Raw genomic sequence first — 24,415 nt, 5'->3', positions numbered from 1 at the left:
AGAGAAATAGTTCTTTGATCAAAGTCATAATCAGTGAAAGGTCAAGTGTCTTCCTGCCAGAATTATAAATACTTTGTTGCATCTGTGTCTAAAAGAGGTTTTGGGAAGACTCTTGTAGATGTGTAGCCATGGCTTTAAGTTTAGGGTGGATCTCTTCTAGATGCAGCATGAATCCAGTGAAAAGTCATCTTTGTCCCTTCAGGACCTGAAAATATTAAAGGGTAAAATAAGGGTGGAAAGAATAAAGATTATTGCTATGATCATACAGAATGAATGGCTTGCCCGTGCTTATTGAAGTTGTCTCCAGAACAGCTGGGATTGACCTTTTAAGCCCTGTGTACACATCCGTCACACAGCTCCCTTCCCGTCAGGACTTTGCCACTGGGTTTGTGTTGCATTGGGCTGGACTTACTTCCCATGTGAAATGTAAATCTTCCTTTCCACACCTGGCAGGAGCATGCCTCATGTTGCCTAGCATGCTGAGAGCACAGGGAAAGCCAGTGCAGTGCAAAGTCTTGCCTCCCACATGACTGGCTTGTCTTGCACAGAGAATTGAGTTGTCACTGCAGCATGGGACACAGCTGTTGGTAGCTGTAATACAGCGTGCCTGCAAATTTCCTGACAAAATTGGTAGAGTCAGCACACAGTGTGCTTTACAGCAATGATAATCAAATGTTCCATAGTGATGTATGATGGAAGATATAGTGCTGGCACTCCTGGCCTGGCTCTCACACGTTCTTCATATTAATAGACAGCTTCACCAATTTTTCCTCTTGACCAGGGGGAAATCCATCCAGGCAGCTGGGCTGCATTTAGTATTGTAAACCTCAGGGCATACTCAGCTTGCTCTGGAGCAATAGAACCAGCAGCACTATATACATGTGAGAATTTGCCTGAATCATTTCTGGGGCACACCAAGTACTGGTCAAGCTTTAATGGGCTGTGCTGAGAGCTCAGTGTCACTCACAGCGGGCACCTGCCAGTGAGGGTGTGTGAAACAGCAGCGTCTATGGCTGGCACGTGATTCTGGGATCACATGAAGACCATCCTCACTGTTCCCTGCTTCTGTCAGAATTCTGCAGGAACCATTATCAACACAGCGACTGGAAACAAAAATAATAGGGGCTCACTGGCTGTGTTGTTATTATTCAGCTGGTATTGACTGGCAGTACCAGGACACTGCAGAACTGCCTCTCTCTAGCTGTCAGCCTATCCGTTGTGACAACCCTAATAATGGTTATGTCAGGAGGCAAGTAAAAAGATGCCACAAATGGATTGCACGTGTATAATTGCTTCAAAAACAAATCTGTTAATAAAAGGAGATGAGAAAATTGACAGGAAGAAATGGCTTATTGCATGCTAATTTTCTCCAGCTTTCAAATTCCCTCTCTCTCCTTTTCTTTTTTTTTTTGAATTCAATTGGGTCACTTCTTCTGTGGAGAATCATGGTCAGAAAATTGAATATGGGGAGGAATTCTATACAATAAATAATTATAATGATGTGTTATTCCCAACAAGGATCAAGTTCAGGCAGATGGATTTGGCAGAAGAGCTATTAACCATCTGATGGCTTTTTCAGTTTACATTTACCCTGTTGTGGTATTTAGAGTTTTTATGCAAAGGAGTATATGAGTGGAGTGGCCTAAAAAGCATAAAATATCTTGGCTTGTGCCTTCAAAGGTCCCAAGATGTGATTGCACCTGCATTTTCCCTCTAGGTGAAACAGAAGATGCTGCAAATTCTGTTCATAGAAATGGCAAAACTCACAAGATATGACAAGGATTTTATTTACTAGGTCCACAACATAACAAGATGCATATGGGTGCTCCTGAATTAAAATGCTTTGCCTTCTGTGTCACCTCAGTAAGATTGCTAGTGTACCTAAACAGGGGTATTTACAGAGTGTAGAAGACTTGCTGTTATATATGTCTGAGCAGTTGAAGCCTGAGTCATCCCAGGAATAAGACAAGGGAGTCCTGTAGCAGAGAAGTGATTGAATATAGCTGATGAGACAATAAGGCTAGAAGTAAGTAATTTGAGAAAATTGGAACCAAATAATGGGATCAATGCTAAGCTTGATGAAGGCAATAGTTTTCACATCATATTAGTGGAAGCAGCTGCAAGACTTACAAATACAAGCTCAAGAATGCCCATTTTAGTGCAAGATTTATTTTTTCTGGAGAAAAGCATCTCTTTATCTATATATGTGTGAATAAATCTATACTGCCCATATATATTTAGACCCTCCCCAGACTGTCTAAGCTGCCAGCTGTAATGTGAGTTGTTCTGGCTGCAGGAACAGGTGGAAGCCCTTCTGAACTGGGAACTGTAATGATGCTGATGTGCAAATCAAAATTTTGTGTATCCTGCAGTAGTTTATCAGCAGATGAAGCCAGTGTATATGCATGAGGATCTAGATGTTCAGGTAGTTTTATGAACTTAGTTGCCCGGTGTTTATTAAGTTCAGAGTTATACTCTGAGGTGTATTCTGACTTGAAGAATGTAGGTGAAAACAACCACCTGGAAAACAACTACCCATTTGGAAGAGGCACAGACAGTAGTATAGCTTATTTTTTGGTTTATTTATTGTCCGACATTACTTATTATGAAATTGAATGTCACCTGAGAGTTTAAACCTTAACTTGTGCTTGTGCTGGCTTTCTAATAAACTCTATTCTATTGCATGAGTCTCAGCATCTAGATTGGTCTCCCTTTGTGGCGTCAGCAGAGAGCCCAGGAGTTAGATTGCTTCAGACATAAGGTTTGTTCTTTCAAAGCAGTCTAGTAATGCTAGACTAACTGCTTTCAAGGAATAATTGATGCTAAATTCCCTAGGCTATGAGAAAAATCTCAACTCAATGTGACAACCCAGAAAAGTTTGTCTAAATGATGACTAGGGCTAATTTAGAAGAGTGAAGACTACACTGAGATTTCTGAAAGGTAGGAGGGTAGGCTTGGCTCCTGATTCAATCAGTTCCCAGTCTGACAGGGTGTCCATGGTGTAAAAAAAAAAAAAAAAAAAAAAAAAGAAAAGAAAAATTGTTTTCAAGATGCATGAGACCACCACTGACAAGGAAGTAGATATGTTTTCTGCTAGGTGAGCAGGTTTTCTGTGCACTTGCAGAATTCCTCAGGTATGTTCATTTTGGGGTTGAAGCACTGTGACTAGCAATTTGTTTAGTATTTACTTTATGCTACAAATATTTTTTTTAAAAGTACCTGACGAAACCTTATTTTCAGGTTTGTAGAAGATATTACAAATGGCAAATGACAAGAGCAGTAATATAACCAGGGAAAGTGGGACAAATAGGAAGAAAGATTTGAACAACATTCTTTGATGGTACTCATTTAACAAAGAGAAGACTTATTTCATAGCTGACTCCTGTGATCTGTGCTAAGATAGTTGATGGCATCATCAGTTTTCACACTTTCCCTCCAGTTGTTTGGGGATGAGGCATTTACAGTACATTATTTAAATACAATGCATGCTTCATATTTATGCTACTCTTAATTAAACATTCTCTGCTGTGTTTGGGGTTCAGGAGAGCAGTCACTGCACAAGCTCTCTCCGCTTGAGCAGTGAAGGCAAGCTGCTGTACATGCTGTACAGCATTTCATCTCTGTATGGCTGGGGACAGTAATGCATGAGCAGCAGGTGAAGGCATTAATCTCCTCAGCTATCCAGAAATGAACTGTCATGTACAGCAACTTGTTCTCTGCTCTTGCTGCTACTTAGTTCCTTCTCCTTCTGCACCCAAGATCACCTTTGCATGCATTAAGCAAGTTCTTGGGGCGCTGGCAGTTTTCCTCCTGGGGGTAGGAGGCTGTGGCAATATGGAGCCAGGAGGTGCTGCCATCCCCAGGGCCAGGCAGTGGTGATGGTTGTAGCAAGTACAGAGCTGTTGGGGAGGGCACAGGGTATCTGTTTTTCCAGCCTGCAGGTTGTAGGTTTGAGAGGTGCTGTGCTGGAGATCCTCAGAACTTGAAAGAAGCTGACATGTTTGATGGAAAAACAGACTGGGAAGTTGCTGTCTCTGAGGCATTAGAGTGTGTCCCCAGTACCTTGGCCCATTTACTCCCCGGCTTTTGTGTAAAAGAGTCTTTTCTTAGTTGACTTCCAATCTGTTTGAGTTTCTGCTCACCTGGACAGAGCATAAACTCCTTCAAGAGGAGGAGGATCCTGGAAGAGAACGAGTCATTTAGAAACCAGGCTCTGCTATGAGTAAATTGTGCAGAGCTCTCTAAGTTCAGCATATTGGCAGAGATTAATGTAACAGTTGGGCATTTTTTGAAGGGGGGAGGAAAATTCAGGTTATTTTACAGTGGTGGGAAGTGCTATGCTCTGTTTCGTGTCAGGAGAGTGACAGTTTACTACATGTTTCCCAGGGGTAGTTACAGCAGAAGTAGGCTTGGGAAAGAAGCAACTCAGCTTATAGAGATTTCTTTCATTAACAGAAAGCTACAGCCCAGATTCCTGAGGCAAAGTGCTGGCAGTCTTGCTCAGACATTACCTGTTTTCACCTCTGTGTGTGTAACTGAGTGTGTAAGTGAGCAAAATGCTGAGAGTCTTGCTCATACAATATGTGTTTTCAGCTGTACTATAATGTGTTTTGGCATCAGCACTGAGTACAGTGGGAAGCCAACCAAAACACACCCCTTGCTTTAAGTATTACTAACGAGCTTCTGAGGTTCCTTCCATACAATTGCTACCCAAATGCACAGCTGCTGTTTTATTTTAGATATTAATTTGCTTATGTGCTGTAATTTTGCCACTTAAAAGGAAATGTGGCTTGGAGAATGAAATGGAACCACTGCAAATTACCTTTTTGGTGAAAATCTCCACTTATTATGGCTAACAATTTATTTTATATGTTTTCTATCCCTTCTGCCCCAAGCCTAGTGCAATCACAGAATGTGGCCTTCTGCTATATATTTAGATAAATTTGATGCAATACTACTGCAGTTTCCTGGTCACAAATTAGTAACCTGCTGCATGAGGCTACTTAAGTACAAAATGAACTTGTGCTATTCAAACCAATTTTGCCAAATGAAGAGCAGAAAAAGCTGTTTAAACTAACTGGAGAACCACTTTAAGCTGTCGTCTCTGGTTAGACACCAAAATAAAGCAGGATCATTGCTTTCTTTATGGTAGAATGTTATTACTGTTGCTTGAATGTGGATAAATTAATTCTGTTGTTAATTATTATGAGTTTAAAGGTAAAAGTATTGAGTTTACAGCTATTTAGTTTTGGTGTTTTGTCCCCAGTCATTCAGTCTACACTTATTGGCCATTAATCTTTATCTATTTATAGCAACATAAGGAGATTTCTGACAAGTCATGTTTGCTTTACTTGAAAAGAAAGAGTGGGAGGGATGTGGATTTCAAAAAACAAAAGAAAGAGAGAAAAAAAGAGGGCCTAGAGGCAAGAAAGAAGATAAAAATGGGGGGAGAAAAGACATGACATAAAACCTGAGAGAAGGGATGAAGAAAGAAATGAGAAAACTAAAGTGGAATTGAAATACATATGTCTTGTACTCAAGTCAGTCAGATAGCTTAGGTCTGTGTTTCTGTAGTGATGGTGTTTATGATTAGAACTCGACAGATTCAGCTGGGGCTGGATATCAGTTTCCTCACAAAGGCTGGGGATGATGGGGAGGGAGATTAGAGTACTGATTCATTGCTCCCTAGCTTTGAGCTGACTTGCTGGGGAGTGCTGAATAAATAAATATGATACGGCAGCACAAAACATGCCCAGCAAAGCCTCCAACTTAATTGCATTTCTGTTATTCCTCTCCAGTGCTTCTTTATGTTTTTGATTCATTCATTAACACTGCTGTTCTGTCTTTTTGAGTGCAGATCTGTATTTTAAAAATCAAAACCAAAGGAATCCATTTGCTTCTTGTTAGGGCCAAGGCTCTAGCACAGACAGCACACTTACTTGTGCTGAGGGAGTTGAGCCCTCAGAGATTTACAGTCTTTGGACTAGACTGAGATACAGACAAATGCAATTGGAATAATCTGCACTGTTACTGAATGATGCTGCTTTCGTTAGACATGAGGGAGACAACAACAGCTATAAATGCTGCTGTGTCCTGATGCAGGCAATGCACATCTAAGGGCCAGATTGACTAAATGCTCTTGTCCTGCATGCTGTGCAGTGTTGTAAGACAGAGGTGGATGTCTCTGTGTTTCTTATCCTTGCTGCTAGAGGCTGTTGAGCCAGAGGCACTCCAAGTTGCCCTTTCCCTCTGTTTCTACTGTGTCCTTTCAGCTGCTGAAACACAATACTGTTATTATCTGCCCTGTGGTGTGAGTTGCAGAGTGCTTCTGATTTCATCCAGACCAATTCACAGCACTGTTGAGAAATGCAGTGTAACTTGGTAGCAAGGCTTTTGTTTTGCAGGATCTGAAGCCCCACTTCCAGTGGCATTTTCTGTTGACATCATGTTGTCAGAAGCTAGCAGTTCCTGTTGTAACATTACATTACAAATGGGTGTAGCAGACAAGGAACTAAACAGATAAGGGAGGGATGCAAGTCAGTGTGTGATCCAGAGATTCAGGGGTTAAACTTCAGCTGCTGGTCTCTGAACATTTACTCTTTCCATAGAATTTCAGTGCTGGATCTGTTCTCAGCACTTTTTGGGGATTTCTCTACTTTAGCTATCATTTCCAGTCATAACTTTGATTACTGAATATTCAGAAGACTTCTTTTTCTTTTTCTTACCCCCCTCATTTTCTTGTTTGTGTCCATGGAGTGAGCTTGAAAAGATTTGGAGGCAAAGGCTAGGGTGGTGGCTAGGAAGGGTGACCAAGCACTTTGCAGGTCAGCAACTTCTGTTTGAGCTGTCCTAGGTGCTCCTGATGTTGGAAAGGGTGATAGTTTTCAGACACTTGAGCTAAAGGTTGAGTTGGAGGCAAACCAAAGCCAGGAGACTGCAGTCTCAGGCTTCACTTTGAATGGCAAGATTTTTCTTGCTTTTAATTGTTAGAGAGTTTGTGAAATCAGCAGGACTTAAGGGGTGTGAATGAAATTAGTCATTGCAGGGGAAGATTTCCTGTTTGTAACCAATTTCTGAAAGAACTGTGAGGATGCAGAGTGCTTCTTTAAGTCACATGAGAGGGACTGTAATGCAGTTTCCCTCTGTGGACATTGTCCATCACAGTTTCCAGCTTTAGGAAAGGATAAGGGTGGGTGTTAGTGCCAATGATCTTCCAGCATTCATCTCCCATCATCTTTCCTTTGCTGTGTCTGCTGATGGTAAGGGTGGAGTGGCAAGAGGAGAGGATATGTTCACCTGGAAATAGACATGTGCTTGGTGAGATACACTGTTCATGTGTCTGCCCTGAATGAAGGTGGCTAGCTGATGAAATCATCCTGTATGTTTCCAAAGCAAATAAACATTTTTTGCTTTCATTTTCCCTCAGAGGGAGGAATGCCTTTGATTATTTTGTGTTAAGAGTTGGTTGAACAGCTCATTATTAGCTTTATTAGTATATATAGCACACACAATCTGTTGGTATTTTCATGATGGAAACTGTAATATTTAAGTGGAACAGAGTTTTTCATCTGCTTACAAAATCTCATCTACTTACCAAACCAATTGCTAGTCAAAATAAATAAATAAATGTCTGAGTCATATTTCTGATCCTAGGCATTAATCTGTGCTTTTCCATCTGGCTCTATAAATATCTAGGTGTTTAATTCAATAAGAAGATATTTATGTTTTCTATTCTCTTTCTACTTCTTTTAAGGATTTTTCCACATCTGGTGTTCAGATTCCCAAGTTCCCCGCTCCTTCCTTTCCCCTTCCCCCCAGAAGCTCCTGTTTAGAATTTAGCTAATGGATTCCTAATTAAATTTGGACTTCTGCTGGGATAAATCAGCCTCATACAAAATAATTTATGGTTCTTGAAAAAATTGCTGTGGATGAAATTAGGTAACCAGCACCAAGCAAATAATAATTTCATTAAGAACCATTAAAAGAAGTAGTGACTATGTAGATATTCATGAGGATTAATGTTTGTCTGGGGACAGCAGTATTCCCCTAGCCCATGGAGAGAGCCCTTCAGAGCACCCAAGGCCGGGCTGCTAAACTGATGCAAAGGGACACCAGAGGAAACTTCACATCAGCACCAGCACAGACAGATTTTGTTCCCTAGTCATTTTATAAGCATACATTTGTTTGGGATCATTTCTGTAACTGTTTAGCAAATGATACTATGCATGCATTTGGGAGAAGTTTTGAAGGAAGCATCTGAGTACAGAGCTATTTGCTCAGTTTGAAGATAGTGAACAAAGAGTCCTATTGGGATCCTACATCCATTTTGCAGATGGGACCCTGAACCTGGCAGATTAGATTTCCCCAGGGTTACAGAAGAATATAAATCCTCTGAGTCTCAGTTCAATGCCTTAACCAGGTGGCCATGCAACTGAGCTATTATTTTAGGTATATTTAAGTGTCCCGTGTTTTTCTGAGATGCAGTGACACTGATTTCTAGATTAACTATACACTTCAGATAGCTCATGAAATTAGGACCCATGACATCCCATTAGATCTCAGTTTTATTAATCAGGAGATGTTGGATCATCACTTTTTGATGAGACAAAAATGCTTTCATTGAAAGCGTTACCAAACAGGGAGCAAAGCTCTGCTGCAATTTTAATAATCAGAAAAGTAAGGGTAAAAATTATCATTCTTGCTAGAAAAAAAAGGTTGACATTTTAACCCCAACACACTGATGCAAAAAGCAAACTTAATTATTAATATGAAACAAAATAAAGAGCAGAGAAAGTATTTGTAAAGTGCCACATTCAGTTACAGATCCTCACTCAAGGTAGCAGTATGCTTTCCCCTATTAAACAAACTTGTGCTGTGTAATGTGATTTACCACTGGCCTTAAAATCCATTTGCCTGCAGCTGATGACTCTGGCCTGAGCTCTTTGTTTCAACTACATGATAGAGCTTTAAGAGCATGAGAAAAGGTGGGATCAATTTTTCACTTGGGAAAATGAAAAATTTATCATTTATCATGTTGGGGGCACCATGTTCAGACTGCTGATGTAGCAGTCAGATAAAGAACCTGAGTCCAAACTTCTAATTCTAAAAATGTGTTCAGAGTTAATTATCCTTGGATTCTTCCTGAATTGTATGCTTTGGACTATACCCTGGAAACTTATTTCCAGTATGTGTTGAGAATATATTTTATATGCTCTAAAATGCATTCTGCCATCTAACCACAAAGGTTGTCAGGTCTTGTAAAAGGAGATTTTTTTGTGTTATTGTAACAGGCACCTTCTTTCATGTTCATGTAAATATGGCAGGCTCTGTCCTGTGTGACAAAGAATGCCTGAAGGGGACTTGAGAATGAATAGGTTTAACAAAAAGTATTTTAGCCTAAGCCTTGTCCATCTTTAATTAGTTATCAGGGTTAAAGAAGGGGTCAAGAGCCTGGAGCTGCTTCAGGACTAATGTGTCAAAGGGAAGTGAAGCCTAACACTGAAGAGGAAATGATGCTCCTCAGAGGTTTCACAATTTTTGACCTTGTGTCAACCATTATGACCACTAATGGCAGCTAGGGCAGAAGTGTCTCAAATTAGACTTTGCTTTTCAGGTGGTTAGGAGGGGATCTCATGCCATCACACAGACCCATCACAATCTAGAATCCAAAATGAAAAATGCTTAAGAGGTAGGACACAAAACCTTGTGGGCTGGCACTGAGCTTTCTCTGCTGTTCATACGCTGCATCTGTATCAAAGTCACAACTAGCACTAATAGGCTTGAACTCCAGCAGCACAACCATATCCAACAGGAGCTGTGTTAATTTTCCAATTAAATGCCTGTAGCTCACTGTTACAATATGATGTGAGTGTTTGGCAAAGTAACACTTGCATGCTTCTCTGTGAGTTTGTTACATGACAGAGCAAGGAGATAAAGTTTGGAGATAGTCTGTAACCCACTTTTTTTTTTTCCACAAGCATGAATATTTTATTAGTTTTAAACAAATCAGACATTCATGGAATAGTTTAAGTCAGAAAGACTTCTAAGATCAGACAGTCCAACTGTTAACCCAGCACTGCCAAATCCACCACTAGGCCGTGTCACTAAGTGCCACATCTATACGTCTTTTAAATATCTCCAGGGATGGTGACTCAACCACTTCCCTGAGCAGCCTGTTCCAATGCTTGACAACCCTGGAAGTGGAAAGAGGGCACAAACTTCCACAAGGTAATCACCTTGAAATGTCACTGATATCATCTGCTGTTTGTCAAGCATTTTATTTTCAAGTGCTGTACTGTTGAGAGTTGTGGCACAGTAACTGAGCCAACCTTATCCAGTAGCTCTGTAAAAGCACAACGAGTTTCCATCAGAAGTAATTAATATTTTTCAAAGAGAGATGTGACTGCTGGTACTCAGGGCAGGGCAGCAAAGAAACAGGGCCTTTGCCTCTTCACTTAACATTTCATGCTCTCAGTGATCATAAGCCAGCCTCAGCCCCTGATGATTTGCTTCCAGCCTTTTTCATCTATTTACATGGTCAGGCAGACTCATAGAAAGTAGAGCTTGCAGATTACTGCATTAAGTTTCCTACACTGACAACAAGTCTCATAAACTTTGTTGCTCAAAGAACAGCTTGGTGCTCTTCATATGAGAACAGAAAGTATTTTCAATTGCCTTGCATGAAACCATACCATCTTTTGGCATTTTCCTAGGCTGAGTCCAATGCTAATGAGTACCTCCACCATCTCTTGCATGTTTAGGCAGCAGCTGGTAGTCTGACAGTATGTCTCAGGGCAATGGTAATGTTCTGGATACAGAACTTTAAATGTCATGTCTACATATATACCTGCAGGTATTGTCTTGAATTAGCAGTGGGATGTATAAAAAAATTCCCTCTGTTACAGAGCACTGACAGTTCTGTTTTCAATGTTCTTCTCATCTGATTGATGTTAAAGTTTCAAGAGAAGCAGAAACTCTAATCATAATTATGAATTAAACAAACTGGGGGAAGGTGCCTTTTTTTCCCCAATGGTAAGATATAACTTGCAAAACTCTTTATAAAGGTGATACAGTGTTTTCCTCATCTAGATGTGATTCTCCTTTTCCTTACTCTGATGCAAATCATATTTGACTCCACTGGAATTAGCTGTTGATTAACGGCAGTGCAGTTTGCCAGGGTGAGCCAGGCTGGATGTACTCCAAGCTCTGGGCTGAGAGAAGGAGATGGCGCTATCAGAGCAGGGGAGATGGAGAACACGCTGGTTGCTATAGGCAACATGGTTGCACAGTGTCCACATGGTCTGTGGCTGAGTGATAACCATTTATCCTTTCATCTTCCTCTGCCCTTGGCTCTATATGTGGACATGCAGCATTCACATAAAATAGGGGCACAGAGAGAAGTGCACAAGAGGAGAGGGCTCCGCTCCACAAAGGGCTGCCTGGTGGGAGCACCAGCAGCCACTCAGTTGGCTTCTTTCTTTGACTGTGAAACCTCCCTGCTCTTGAGCTGCAGCTCCCACCCTTCACAGTCCCCCAGTGTAATGGCAGACTGTGCAGTGCTGTTAAAGGGGAAAGCATGGTGTCTCCTTCTCCCCTTCAGCTCCTCACAGCTTCCTGAGAAAGGCTAGCCAGAGTGTGGTGGCTTAACAAGCACAATTACTGTTCTAGGTATGGCTTCTTTATTTAGGATGGTCTGTATAGTAGGACTGAGTCCAAATATCAGAAACCTCCTTCCTGTGCCCTTTAGTTGAGCCAATAATCCAGAATTTCCAGTGTCTGAGATGCCCATTGTCTGGATTTTTTAAAGGGCTTCAGGTTGTGCCTTTGGCTGACCATGGATCAAGTATTGATTCCTGTGCTGCTGTGAAAGTTCTTTTTTTTTTTTTTGCCTAGGAGTACAGAAGGACAGGAAAGGATGTATTTGGCTTTTCTTTGATGTTCCTGTGTTTGAGAGGGAGACTTGCCCAGCAGCCTTCTGACGGATATGTAGCCGCTCAGTGCATATGTTCTTTGTTAAGTACAAGCAAAGCTTGGGTTTGATCTCCTGGGGATGTGTTGTTAAGCTGAGATGTGCTAGGAGAGTCTTCACTGAGCTGCTGCAGGTGCAGGGAAAGTTCATTCCTCTACGTGGTCATTATTTATTCTGTTTCTGGACTGAAGTCACCCAAAAAAGATGAACATTGCATGCCCTATCGATTTCTCTGTCACTTTTCCCAGACTGTGCCTGCACTCTGCCTTCCCTGATGAAAAGAGCATTTAATTTTGTGGGTGCTCTGTAAATCTGAGTCAGAAATTCCCTTGACCTTTCTCCTAGGAGGGTCCAGCAAAGTTCAGCAAGGATCTGGTTTGTGGGCTGCCACAAAACCAAGCCTCATCTTCAGGCACATAAAGGCCTGCCAGTGAATTCAGCTACAACCAAGCAGATGCCAGCCTCCAAGGTTGGCCAAATATTTTGCTGTAGCAAAAATGCAGACTTCCTGGGCTTTTTGAGGATACCTTCCCCTTCTGAGGTGCTGAAGAATAAGGAGTGATTGCTTTATTGCATGCTCACCTTGCAATCAGCCAGAGGTAGGGCTGACAGAGGGTAAGTGCTGAGAAAGCCACTCTCCTTCTCCCCAGGTCAAGGCAGTAAAATGTGCTTTCTCCATCAAGGCACAGGCTGCACTTTGCTGTGCCCATTCTCTGTCCCTGTGTGGTCTCCAAGGCTGAGGCAGGGTTGAGAGGGCCTTTTAAAATGGAAACTATTCATTAGTGATTCTTAGAAATAAGTCCTGTTTCCTCACAATTTTTGTTCAGCTTGGACTAATGTTGGATTCATAGCTCTGTGCTGTTATGGGCCTCTAAGGTGAAGACAGGCTCTATGGCATACAGTTTTTTTTGCTTCCCATTTGGTGGCACTGCATGCCCTTCCTAGGAGGATAGAAAACCCTGTGACTAAAGGACTTCCAGCCAAGCAATTTTCCTTTCCTGAAGGAGTGTGCACTGTAATCCAAACCCTTGCCTCCATCCTGATAAGCTGTCTAGCTGAGCTAGCACCTGCTGTTAATTTCACAGTAAACAGTACTTGTTACTCTAGAAAGCTTTTTAATCATAACATTAAAACCTGAACAGAAATCCCATCCATACAGTAAACTCCAGCTGCCTTTCTTGCAATGCTCAGGGAATGGTCCTGCCGAGTGATGGGCATCCAAATGCAAATAGAATTAACTTTGCAGCCATTCATTTTAAATTGCTCTTGAATCATTCTGAAGTAAATTCCATTTGAGAAGAATTTGCTTCAGGTCTCGCATGAAGAGATAATGGTCCAATATATTATCATCTAAGCAATAATAGTTCAAGTCTCGCAGTTCAGATATCTACTGAGTTATATGCTGGGCTGATGAGAATTAAAGCTTGGTATATAGCAATAAAACTAGTGATCTAGAGATGAATAGATTGGTGTATGGAGCACAATATTTTCCTGCCACAGATTAGAGCAGGGATACTAATCCATAAAAGGGGAAATATGCCATTAAATCTCTCTTTTCACATGTTATGCATGAAGAGCTATATTATGTACAGTTTTACAGGCAAATGCATGAAAAGAGTGAAGACCTTTCCAAACATCAAAGGTTCCTGACTTAGGCAAAGATTTGTTTTACTTTAAAATAAAGCTGAACTAAAATTAAGCTAAAATTCCTACATGTGACAGCCCATGCCAGATTGTTTCAATGCTGATTTCAGGGGCATTTCCCCTGTTCCTGTAGATTTGCCTTTGACTTTGCTTTTAAAAAACATAGTTGACAGATACTACAGAAGGCAAATAAAAGTGTATCCAAATTTGGGCCAGCAACTAAAATAAAAATTCCAAGTTAAGTTTATAGATTAAAGTGGCTTTTAAAAATTTATTTTCTTAATATGAATGAATTGCACTACTGGAACCAGTTTAGCAGTACCATTAATCAGGTCTTTTGTCTTGCTAATATAAATCAGTCAAAAACAACAGATGGGCTGTACACTTTATTATGTGAAAATAAAGATGAATGTGACATACTGCAGAAGTAAACTTGCAGCTCAAAGTTACTGAGCACAGAAGGGGATTTGTTACAACAGGGGAGAACAATGTGTGTCTTGTGTTTGTGTTTGATCAAAGTTGTGAGGGGAACTTGCTGCACATGACATTGGCATAATGATTGGAAATCAAGTATGTGAATTTTTAGTGTTTGTTTGTATTTGCACTTCCAGATCGCTCCCAAATGGTTTAATTAGCTTTTTTCCTCCAGACAAAAGAAAAAAAATGTCAAGCTACTTAGGAGAGTTTAATAAGAGAGTTACAAAGTTTGCTGCTTTGCTGTGCCATTGGGAGACGAGCATTTTAAATAACCAGCCATAACCGTCAGGAAGATGCAGATCAAAGTCTCAGGCAAGATTTATCCCCTCATGCAGCAATGGAGCACACCATGAGAGACAATCCCTATCCAAATTATAGACATTGGCTCAACAGGCTTCACAGTGATAACAAAATCATCCCTGAAAAATCTGAGTCAGTTTGACTCTCAAGAATGACTCGTGTTTAAGTAGAGCTGGTCAGGAGAAACTGATGGAAGTGTTTATTTGGTTGTTAGAAGCTGTGTCCTCATGAAAACACAGATTCATTAGATTGGTCTGGTGCTACCAGGTCTTGTTCTCTAGAGAAATGCAAAAAATCCCAACACAGTCAAATGTCCTATATTGGCATTTTCTGTTGGATTTTTAGGAATATCTTGTTATATAATTACACTAACATTAAAATTATGCTTGCATGTTGCTGCAAGCATTACAGTGAAAGCATGACAGCATATGGCTGTAATTAAAAAAAATGGAATGCATGACTTGGCTCCAAGGTGTGTGTTAAGGTGCATGGATCAGAGCCCTGTCCCATATCAGCACCTTGATTGACTGACTGTCCTAAGCTGTGACACAGCTGTGCCTGGTGTGATGTGCAAGCCATTGTGAGGGGATTTAAGGTTCTTCTTCCTCAAAAGATTCTCATCCTGAGAAGCAAATGTCACTGCCTGGCACAGGGGAACTGGGGCTGCACACCCTCTCTACCCTAAAGCACCATGCTGCCACTTCAGCTGGGTGAGAGGGGAGGGTGTGCAGCACCCTGCAGCACCCAACCCCATTCCTTTGGGGGAGGCAGTACACACCAAGTGACTTCCCACTGCGGTTCACACAGGTGGATTGGGCCACCTGTTGCCTTTCAGCATCGAAAAGTAGGACCAAGGGTCTTTCAGTGCTAATGGAGGTGGACTAGCTTTACAGTGGGATTGCTGCCTTTTCTGCCAAACACAGTCATGGTGATATTCTGTATGTTCCTCTTGAGAAACTGCTCTATAAAAAAACACCATTGTTGCTATTAACAGCAGCAGTATGAGGGCAGGGATTGAATGAGCATTCTCAAGTTTAAAAAGAAATAAAAATCTTTCTTTGCTACTATCTTAAATTCTTTCTGAAAGTGATGGTTTTAAATGCCAGTTTCCAGGGACGAGGCAGCCTTTGAGCACTATTTGTGTGACAGTTTGTGAATGGTTTCCATCTATATCCCTAACATTTAAGAGTGGTTCAGATGCCTCTTGATAGAAATGAGAGAGTGTGAAAAATAAAGCTGAGCTTTATTGTTGTTCAAGAGGAGTAAGGAGGAATCACAGCAAGAAGGCAGTAAGAAAATAGGCTTGTTGTATCTGACTCTGGGATGCCAGGTTGGTGGAGACAAGCAGCTATCACCACAATCAAAATGTGAGACTAGATCATAATGTACTGGGCAGTACTTTGAATACATACAAATAATACCTAAACTTTATAAGCAGTTTACCTCCAGGAGGAAAAGCCAAAACCCACACACATGTTGCAGGCTGATCAAAAAATTATTTTGAAAACCTCCTTTTGGTTTTTTCTTTTTTGCAGTTTGCTGATCCCTCCTTTTAGACTTTCTAGTTATCTTTGATAAGGTGCAGTTAATTGGTCAGGCATTGTAATTATTGCCTTTGATAATGTGCAGAAATTTAGTGGTGAAAATAAATACATTTGTTCTTCCAGTCACCAGAAATTAGTGAAGCAATACTTGTTTAATTGTAAAACATATGTGTGCTTTGTTAGTTTCCATCTGTCTGCTTGCTGATTTGCAATTAAATGACCAGAAGAAAAAGATACGTCCTGTGGCAATTCAGGGGAAACGATTCATCTCTAATGTTTCTGTGTCATGGATGTCTATGGAGCAGCATGTGGGAGAGGGGAAGAGGGGAGGTGTGCATGGAAGGGGATGAGGAATGCCAAAAAGCCTCTTGATTCAGTTCAGACGTGTTTCATTGTCATGAAACCAAATGAGGACTCCCATTAGCTTACTGTAACTCGTCTTTCTTTTTGGAAAAAAAACAGGGAGTAAAATGGAGCAAGGAAGAAATCCCTAATGAGGAGAGGAAATAGGATTGCAGAGGAAGGAGGCTGGTGTGGTCAGAGTGAAAAGGAAACTGCAGAAATAAAGGAAGCATGGGAAAGTGATAAAAAATTAAATTTAATTTGAGTATCTGGAAGTGATTAATTGGAGATGGAAATGGAAGTGTTATAGTGTGTCACAGATTTTCCCTTTGCTAAAAGAATGTCAGGCCTTATTTATTGGCCCTTTTTTCTATCTTTGAACCAGTTCACTTCTATTAACTCTCAGGGAGTGATGCAGTAGTGAGTCAGGCCTAATATTCCTTATAAAACGAGACACCAAGAAGGACAGGAGTATTTTTAAATTAATATGAAAGCCAGTGGGAAAAAAAAAAAAAAAAAGAAAAAATGGTGAGCATATGTTCTCTTCATAAACAGTTTAGGAGGTTCACAAAATGGTTTGCTCTGTAAGGTATTCCCATCAGTGATGAAGATATGCAGTTTACCTTCATACAGCTGCATGGCATGGGTACCATATTGCCTTCTCTGTCCTTCGTATGTCCCTGTTCCTTCTTGTCTTTCTGAAAAGCAGTATCTGGAAGGAGAGTCATCCCCCTTGTAATTCTGGACAGGGCCTGCCCAGGGAGGTCTCAGGTTTGGGGAGGGAACCACCTGACATTTCATCTTCATCAAGAGTGGCAGGGAGGAGACAGCCAGCCAGGATTTTCAGCTGGGTGTTCCGTGGAGTTTTATTGATCAGCATCAGCATCTGTCAGGAGGTGTAATGATAACTGTGCCAGAGGCAGAAAGGAGAGATTGAGTGAGGCCTTCAGAGCTGCCAGCTCACCGCTGCTGGTGGGTCTGTCAGGAGTTGGTGCCCCCCACCACTTTGCTGCTCAGAGCCTCTTGCATGTTCCTGTGCTCTGATGGCAGGTGGGGAGGAAGATGGGGAGAGGGTCATTCTCTGCTGAATTTGGTGCTTTCTGATGTGGAAGGTTTCCTCTGCACGAAGGGGCAGAGGGCTTGTAAAAGGGGATTAGTGAAGAGGGAGGGAGAAAGGGAAGTATGCGCGTTTGGTGTTTTTAGTCTTGCCTCCATGCAACAGATTCTTTTCCTAATTCTCCAGACTACTTTCATTGACTTAATTCTTTACTAGCGTCACCAGAGAGGTGCTGAGGTTCCTTATGTCAATAACTTGTGTCCCTGTTTGCCCAAAATGTCACCATTTCACAGGCTCCCTGTCCCATGCCCCAGCTCCCACATCCTCTCCATAGCAAGGACTGCACAGAGCAAGGTTCTACTGACAGAGTAAATAAAGCACAGCTTGGCACCTTCCTTAGTAGTCTTAGCAGGAGAGTCAGAATATGAACAAAGAGGTGCAGACTGGACTGGCATTTAGACTTTTGCCCTCAGCAGATTTCAAATTGCTCACCTGAAACAAAAGATGCTGTTTCCTAATTAGACCAGCCTCAGCTGGCAGTAGCTATTGCATGCACCTGATTATGCAGTGTGATAAGTCACTATTGAAAATGTGGCCTTGAAGCCTCTGAAAGTTTCGATTATTTCTCTTTATGGTTTTGCAGGCAACTCTACCAAGCACTAACACAAAGCTTTATTGCTGGTATTACCAATGATGGTAACAAAGGACTGATCCCAGACTGTGAATGTGCACAACCCTGTCACATTATAGAGAGATAAGAATGCTCAGGATGTAAAGAACAGTTTCTTCCAGTCTGGAAAGAGCAATGCATTTAAGCCTCAGTTTGGGAATGCTCCTAAGATAACATTTTATTAAAAAATTATGCACCTTTATAATTTTCATGAAGTTTTTGCAAGTGTCTGCCAGCTGAATTTCAATTCTTGTTTTTTTCTTTACAGATGACGACTTTTTTCATGAGCTTCCAGAAACTTTTCCATCTGATCCTCCAGAGCCATTGCCCCACTTCCTCATTGAACCTGAAGAGGCTTACATTGTGAAGAACAAGCCTGTGAATCTGTATTGCAAAGCAAGCCCAGCCACACAAATCTATTTTAAGTGCAACAGTGAGTGGGTTCATCAGAAGGACCATGTGGTGGACGAGAGAGTAGATGAAACCTCTGGTGAGTTTGTGTTATGTTGTGAAGGGATGAGAATGAACACCATTAATATCAAGCCCACTGTTGTAATCTAGCAGCTGTTTCATAAGGCAGCTGCTTTTCTTTACTCCTGTTAGAGCTGGGAATTCCATATCTGGCATTACAAAATGTTCATAGCACAGGGTGGTGCCTGCATCCAAGTCAGCTAGTGGTACAGGAGTGTAGAGCACTCTGACCTAATCTGAAACTGGAAAACCAGGACAACCATGCACAAACGAAATGAAATTCCTTTTTTCAGACAGGTCTACTCCCAGTTCGCTTCGCTGGTGTCACAAATTCACAGTGGTTGCCCTGTGATGTTGTCACAGACTGAGAACCACGTTCTCCCCAAAGTGTCAAGGAGCAATTGGGTTGTTACTAGAATGATGTTTTCTTGGGGAGATATGAGAAAAATAGGAGAAATTTAATCAGTTTTCAGCAAGAAAGAAGGAGAAAGCACACCTGGGCACACTTTAGAGCACTATTGATCCAGAGCAAGCACCTTGCTGTTATTCATTGCACTGCTCTGCCTGCTCTGTAGAGCCTGTAAGAAGGAGAACTACAGTATCTTAGCATCCTTCCTCAGTCAATACCAGAAATCCCACCGACATTCATGGAAGTAGAACAGGATCCTCATAGCACAAAAAAAAAAAAAAAAAAAAGGCTGGGGGGAAGGGTTAAAAACTTGAGTAATAAAGCAATGTTTGGGAAGACTGGTAATCAATAGAGTCTGAGACACAGGCAAGGAGAGAAGCAGGACTTACTGCTGTTTTGATGGCCCTGAGAAATAACTGGATACCAAGCGAGAAAGTACTTTCCATTTGGGAATTGCACCACCACTTGGTCTAATTACTTAGAAAAATAACTCCACCAGATGTCTTGGAAGTCTCTTGTGAACCAGGTTTTATTTGTTTCAGCTCATTTATTTGCACAGAGATCAAAAGCATAAGCTTTTCTTGGTACTCTCACTTGAAAAAGGGAAGGTTGGTGTAGGAAGAAAGGCTGTAAAAAAAAAAGTCTGTATTAGACTTGAGGCCTGTGTATTCATTTGTAAAAATTGGCTTTACCACAAGTTGACTGCAGGAGAAACACATTAAAAAAAAAAAAGAAATCATGTTGCTTATTACATCTTCAGGTTTTTTTTTTATTCCATGGGAGCCCAAGGCAATGAAGATGGGCAAACAGAAGGACAGCTATGACTCTGTTAATTTTTTAAGTTTTCATGAACATCACCATTTAGAAACATGAATGTTTTTCACTACAGGTGAAATATTCATTCTTTTTTTCTCAAAAATCCCATTGTGGGAAAACTTGGCAGTGCTATAAAGGAAATTGAATTCTACAAGTGTAAAAGGCAAATCTTTAAAAGAGAAGCAGCAAAATATTTCAGAGGACAAATATTTTGCATGATAAACAACAGCAGCTATATGCAAATGAGAGCCATTATCAATTAAAGATTAATATAATCTCCTGGAGTTCAGTGGGGAGAAGAGGGTGTCAGAAGCTGTGCACGTCAGATTATTAGCACAAGAGCCACAAACTTAGTCATACTAACACCTTTTTAAAATGAAGCTGTCATCAAAATACAAATTTGTCAGTCAGCCTGGTTGTTGTGAGAATAGTGGGTAATGCACGTCACGGCTGCAGTGTTTGTGCACCTTCCTGTAGGCAGATTTGGAATCTAGGGCTTGTAGTACATAAGTGGTATAGAAATGGGTAAAGAATTTAATTAAGGTTGTGATAGAATAGTAGTTTCTTTAAAGCAGTGGAAGCAATATTCACTGCAGATTAAGCTGCAGAAAAAAATTGCAGGAGACAGTGAGGATTCATTCTTGCACTCGAATAAGGAGATATCAGCTTGGCAGCTTGCACCAGTCAGGCTGGTAAAGCCCTTGGACTCTATCACTTTTTGAGATTATTTTGGTTTCTTTTGCTGTTTTTGATAATCTAGTGCAGTTGTAACCTAGGGCACAGAAGTAATGACTGAGCTGCCCAGAGGGTGACGTAAGGATCCCTCTAGGTCCAAACATTGATGCTGCCTCCTGACTTGTGGTTAGAGAGGCAGCAGAAATTGTCCACAAACCAGATTAGGTCTAGACTTCCCATGGGTGACCTGGGGCTCTAAGGGATCTCACTTAGACACTGTTTCTGCAGGGTCAGTCATGTAATCCCAGCAACTGAAAACTGTGGGCTTCCTTCTTTCCTGGTATTTTACTCCTCCTAAGGAAGGAGATATTCTCCCGCTGGGCTTGAACTAGGCTTTCAATTCTTAGGCAGACAAGCAAAGCAAAGAAAAATAAGGCAAACAGACAATAAAATATGAGAGGAAAAGAGTAAAGGTCACTTGTGCTTTCTTTTCTAAAGGATGAGTAATCAGGAAGAAAGTGAACTAAAATGCAGGTGTGATGCTAGCAGTACATCACCTTGGGATTGTAAATGATGCATGAAAGAGAAAAATAGGTTTTGATTTGCAAAAGATTATGTGTTCATGGACTTTGAACCTGTGCCCAGGAATGAAATCTATGTAGAGATGATTAACTCTTCTTATAAGGCAAATTTGTTTGTGTCATTGAAAAGACCAGAGAAAACAGCATAGCAATAGCAATGGCACGCAAGATGGAATTAGAGTGCAGCCAAGCTTTCCTTGAAGAGACATGCTAGATAGAAATGTTATATGTATTAATTTTTAAGAGAGGAAAATTAATAGTCATATAATTTTTTTCTGTATTTTTTTTTCTTTGTGAAGGAGAGAAGGTACAAAATGAGAGTAATAGTTATATATACTTTGCACTGTGGGATTTTCTTAAATAGTGGGTAAAGCATTGCTGCAAAGAACATGCTTAGAAACTCTGTGGGAGTTGTTGCCTTCTGGTTGGACAGGATGAGAACCATAATAGTGGCAGGGTGTTCTAGTACCACTTCATTTAATTAAATTAGCCTGAAGAGAGAGCCTTGCAAAATATTTTATACTGATTGAGTCTGAGAAACCTGAGGCTTTACACAGAAGATCATTACATTCTGTTTTTAAATCCTCAGAATCACTGGAATTTTTCTTCTTTATGGAAAAAGCTGAGCATTTTCATAAAGAAGTCAAATGGGTGCTCTGGAAGTGTCTAGTGTACATCTTTGGCTCTTTCATTTCCTATGTATATGAAATACAGGGCAGAGCATTGTCTTTTTTACGCCTTTATGTTTCTGGAATATTTGCCCATTAATACAGAAAAGAAAAAAGAACACTGGTTTTAAAAAACAGAGATGAGAGTTCTTTTGAGGAAACACATTTGATTTTATGGCTGACTGTCATAAAAGATAACAGCAACAAAAATAAAAGGAGCCCTGTAGAACGGATGCTTTTGGGGGCAAGAAAATTCCATTGTTACAGGGCAGGAAGTTCAATAGCATCAATAATTGTTAGAGCAGTTTGTGCACATTTTACAAATTACTGTACCTCTGAAAATGACTCTGGAAAAGATTTTTTTGCTATGAGGATGGAAAAACACTGAACCAGGCTGTTCAGAGAGGTGATGGATGCCTCTTCCCCAGAAACATTCATGGCTGGGCTGGATGAGGCTCTGAGAAACCTGATTTAGTTGAAGATGTCCCTGCTCATTGTAGGGCAATTGAGTAGATGACCTTAAAGCTCCCTTCGAACCCACACTATTCTGTGATGCTGTGATTTTTGTTTTGCATGTGTGCTTTCATGGAGAAATATTTTCCAAGACACACAGACCAGTTCTGCAGTGGTGAGAGAATTGTGAACATATAGAAGATCACTATCTTGCACCTCTTTCATTTGTCTAGAGGGATAAAATGCTCCTTTATCAAACCTCACATCCCAGTGATGTACAAGAGAAAAGCAGAAAAAAATCTGGGCCTTTTTTTTTGGTTTTTTAGATTGGATATGCATTGGAACATTTTCTCTGTGACTATTAAGGTGAAATGGTCTATAAACCCTCTCTTGCCCTCTGCAATGCCAGGGACATGTTCTTCTCTCTCCTTCAACCAAGGAGAAAACATTTGTGATGTTTTAAGTGCTAATTAAATAGACATATTGGGCAATTCACCCAGCATTATTGTTTGCCTACACTGTCTGTCTTCTTTTCCTGGGATGCAGAGGGAGAGGAGGTTTTGGGGACGTTGCTGATGACCCCTTCCTTTTGTCTGATTAAGAGAGTTTATCAAACTGCACTTGGAGTGGACAAATATGCACTTCTTTTCAGAGAGAAAGCTGACTTCTTTTTTTTTCAGTTTCTTTACATAGCCACCACTGAAATTCCAATGCTTACCTCCCACCATTACCTTTTCCAATTAGTAAAGTATTTTTGGATGACTTGCAGACCCAATGAAAGGAGACCAAGCTTTTCACATAGGGTCAGCATTGATCTGGCAAATAGGAGTTTGTTAACTTAAGCCATGGGTTTGGCAGCCTGTTGAGGGAGTAGATACCCAGCTAACCAAGCCTTTAATAGATCACCCTCTCAACAGAAAGATCAAGGATTGACATCTGCCCTTTTGCCTTTAAAATAGCTCTTACAAGATCCTGCAGCCAAGAGAGCAGTGGGGAAGCCTTCACAGTCACTGTGCTCTTTTGGCACCATGTAGAGAGGCAGAAAAATCACTTCCAGCACAAAATGCTCTGTTGCTTCATCTTCCTCTCTGTGTGTACATCTCATGAAAGCCATTTATTTTGGTGTTTGTCACACCGCGTATTAGAAGGCTACATTGTGCTAATGGCAAAAGTCATTGTTTAGGCTGGGACTTCTGATTATAGAAGCAAAGGTCATCATACAGCCTCTCATTTTGAGAAGTTGCATTCATTTATCTTAGTATTTTTTATAAAACAGAAAAGCCATTATTTCTTAGTATTGCATGTATTTGAATAACAGTGTTGAAGAACTTAATTTGGCAGCCCAAATACAAAATTCCAGTGCCCCCAGTCACCAGGTAAGCAGAGCTCTGGGAGAGGTGTAGAGGGATAATATTTTACTCATTTCTTTTACCTCTAGATCTTCCTTTCCTTACAGCTATTTTCTTTCTCTGCACATCTTTTTTGCTTAATCTCTTTTTGCATCTTGACGTGCTGTAGCCTCCTAATTTTCTGTACTATTTCTGAAGAATCTGAAAGATAGGGAAAAAGCTATTTTTCTGAGCAAATGTGGCCAGTGTCCCTATTCACTTCACTAAATATATAGTCAGTGTTGAATGCTGCAGTTAGACTTAGCCTGCAATATTTTGATTCTCTGGGGTAGAATACCTTGGGGTTATGTTAGTAAGGGTAGGCACACATCATAAATAAGGATTGCTTTCATTCCACCATTGTCAGAAGTCATTTTATTTTCTGTTTATCATTGGATCAAATCCATTACAGACATCAAGCACCCATATATGAAATAATTATTTCTCAGCAACATATTGCCAATTTTTAGCTCTGCTCCTTCAATACTGTGCCCTAATCCAGTTCATTTCAAGGAAATTTAAAAATGTGTCAGAGTATCTCTTCCCAAATACTCCTGTTAATAGTTTTGAGATGTGGGTTAGAGCTGATACTACAATCTGTTTTCTTTCATAATTTGAAGTCTGTTCCCTCTCAGGAAAGTTGCTGCAAGTGAAACATGCTTATGTATGTATGGTCTGAAAGGCTGCAGGTGGTGCACAAAGAAGCACATAACTCAGTTTCTCCGAAGATCTGGAACTCTCTGGGGAAATGCAGGCTCTTTACTTCCATAAAACATATCAAGAAACCCATAGGGTTTTTTCTTACTTGAAATTTAGGTTGCAGATATTTTTTGCTGTCACTTGGGCCATCTTCTTTCTGCCTGTCACTCCCTGTGGCCTGACAGGCAGCTCTCCTGGGGTAGGGGAGCCCTGTGCCCATCAGTGCTGCCAGAGAAGCTTTCTCTTCTTAAAG

The 24,415-nt window shown here is 40.8% G+C and overlaps 1 protein-coding gene across 2 annotated transcripts in view; it reads left to right on the top strand.

The window, feature by feature from the left end:
• UNC5C (unc-5 netrin receptor C) overlaps positions 1-24,415 on the top strand; it is a 243,902-nt gene that overhangs the window by 137,259 nt on the left and 82,228 nt on the right. For both annotated transcript variants that reach the window (XM_026791990.2, XM_005484617.4), the window contains exon 2: positions 18,271-18,492. In XM_026791990.2, coding sequence (XP_026647791.2) covers positions 18,271-18,492 — 222 coding nt within the window. The remainder of the gene's footprint in view (positions 1-18,270; positions 18,493-24,415) is intronic.

This window comes from Zonotrichia albicollis, chromosome 5 (genome assembly GCF_047830755.1).
Source record: "Zonotrichia albicollis isolate bZonAlb1 chromosome 5, bZonAlb1.hap1, whole genome shotgun sequence".
NCBI classification, from domain to species: Eukaryota; Metazoa; Chordata; class Aves; order Passeriformes; family Passerellidae; genus Zonotrichia; species Zonotrichia albicollis.
This window is presented reverse-complemented; position numbering and strand designations above follow the sequence as displayed.